We start from the raw sequence: 1,093 nt of genomic DNA, 5'->3' as shown, positions 1-1,093 counted from the left end.
GGGGCCACACCCTGCACGCTGGCTCTGAAGGGGTCAAGGTAGGTGGGGTGGCAGCAGGGCCGGGGTGCCTGGGTCCGGAGCAGCACTGGTCAGCCAGCCTGTCTGGGTTCCAGCTCCTGGCAACGGTGCTCTCCCAGAAGCCAGTGTCCGACTCCAGCCCCGGGGACAGCCCGGTCAAGCCTCCGGAGGGCCCTGCAGGTAAGGGCAGGGACACGGCACTGCTGGCTGGGTGCGGAGGTAGCCCCCAGGCAGCCCTCACCCCTCCAAACCCTCTTGTCCCTAGGTGCGACCCGGGCCCAGCCTCCAGCGGCCCACGCGGGGCCGGGCTATGGGGAGCAGCCACCCAAGAAGCTGGAGGCAGCATCCGAAGGCAAGGTACAGGGCCAGGGCAGCTGCAGGGGCGGGGGCCGGGGAAGCCCACCTGGCTGGGCCACAGCACGGCCAGCACCCTCGATGGGCCAGGCCCGTCCTTCTGTTGGTCTGTCAGTCTGTGTGCGTAGCTGTTGTCTCTTGTGCAGGCTGTGCGTGTAAGCCAGTGTGTGTAAAAGTGTGACACAGTGTGAGGCGAGTAGGGGGTGTGTTTGTGTGTGGCTAGTGTGACTGCAGTCTGGGCATGGGTGCACCTGTGTGTGCATGTGGAGGGTGCGGGTGCGAGACGAGTGGAAGCGTATGTGGGGGTGAGTCGGGTCCATGTGCGTGCACCTGCGTGCTAGGGCAGGCGTGAACTGCTGGCTGAGTCCTCCTGCGTTCCCCCCAGGCAGAGCCCACCTCCCGCGTGGGCGGCAGCAGTCAGTGGCCCCTCCTGAGGCCCCATTCCCAGAGCCCCTGTCACGGGCCACATGGCTGGGTGGCCCTGGTCCAGGAAAGGGGGGCGGTCGGGGAGGCCTGTGATGTGGACGGCGGCGGGACCCTCCTGGTGGAGATCACAGCAGGCAGCCGACACGTAGGACGACGCGGAGACAGCGGAGCCCCGGACTCAGAGGGAGGAGCACCCGGCCAGGCTGACGGGGGCCTGGCGGCTGCAGACGGCCCAGCAGACGGCAGCTCGCGCCGCGTGGTCTTCGGCTGAGCAGAGAAGGAGGCGCTGCGGTGG

General features: G+C 68.4%; 1 protein-coding gene across 1 annotated transcript in view; it reads left to right on the top strand.

The window, feature by feature from the left end:
- CASKIN1 (CASK interacting protein 1) overlaps positions 1-1,093 on the top strand; it is a 7,382-nt gene that overhangs the window by 3,513 nt on the left and 2,776 nt on the right. The window contains exons 7-10 of the mRNA XM_010839837.1: positions 1-38; positions 114-198; positions 284-474; positions 758-943. Coding sequence (XP_010838139.1) covers positions 1-38; positions 114-198; positions 284-474; positions 758-943 — 500 coding nt within the window. The remainder of the gene's footprint in view (positions 39-113; positions 199-283; positions 475-757; positions 944-1,093) is intronic.

This window comes from Bison bison, unplaced genomic scaffold (assembly GCF_000754665.1).
Source record: "Bison bison bison isolate TAMUID 2011002044 unplaced genomic scaffold, Bison_UMD1.0 scf7180017846459, whole genome shotgun sequence".
Classification (NCBI taxonomy): Eukaryota; Metazoa; Chordata; class Mammalia; order Artiodactyla; family Bovidae; genus Bison; species Bison bison.
Note: the sequence above shows the minus strand (reverse complement) of the source record. Positions and strands in the feature narration are given on the sequence as shown.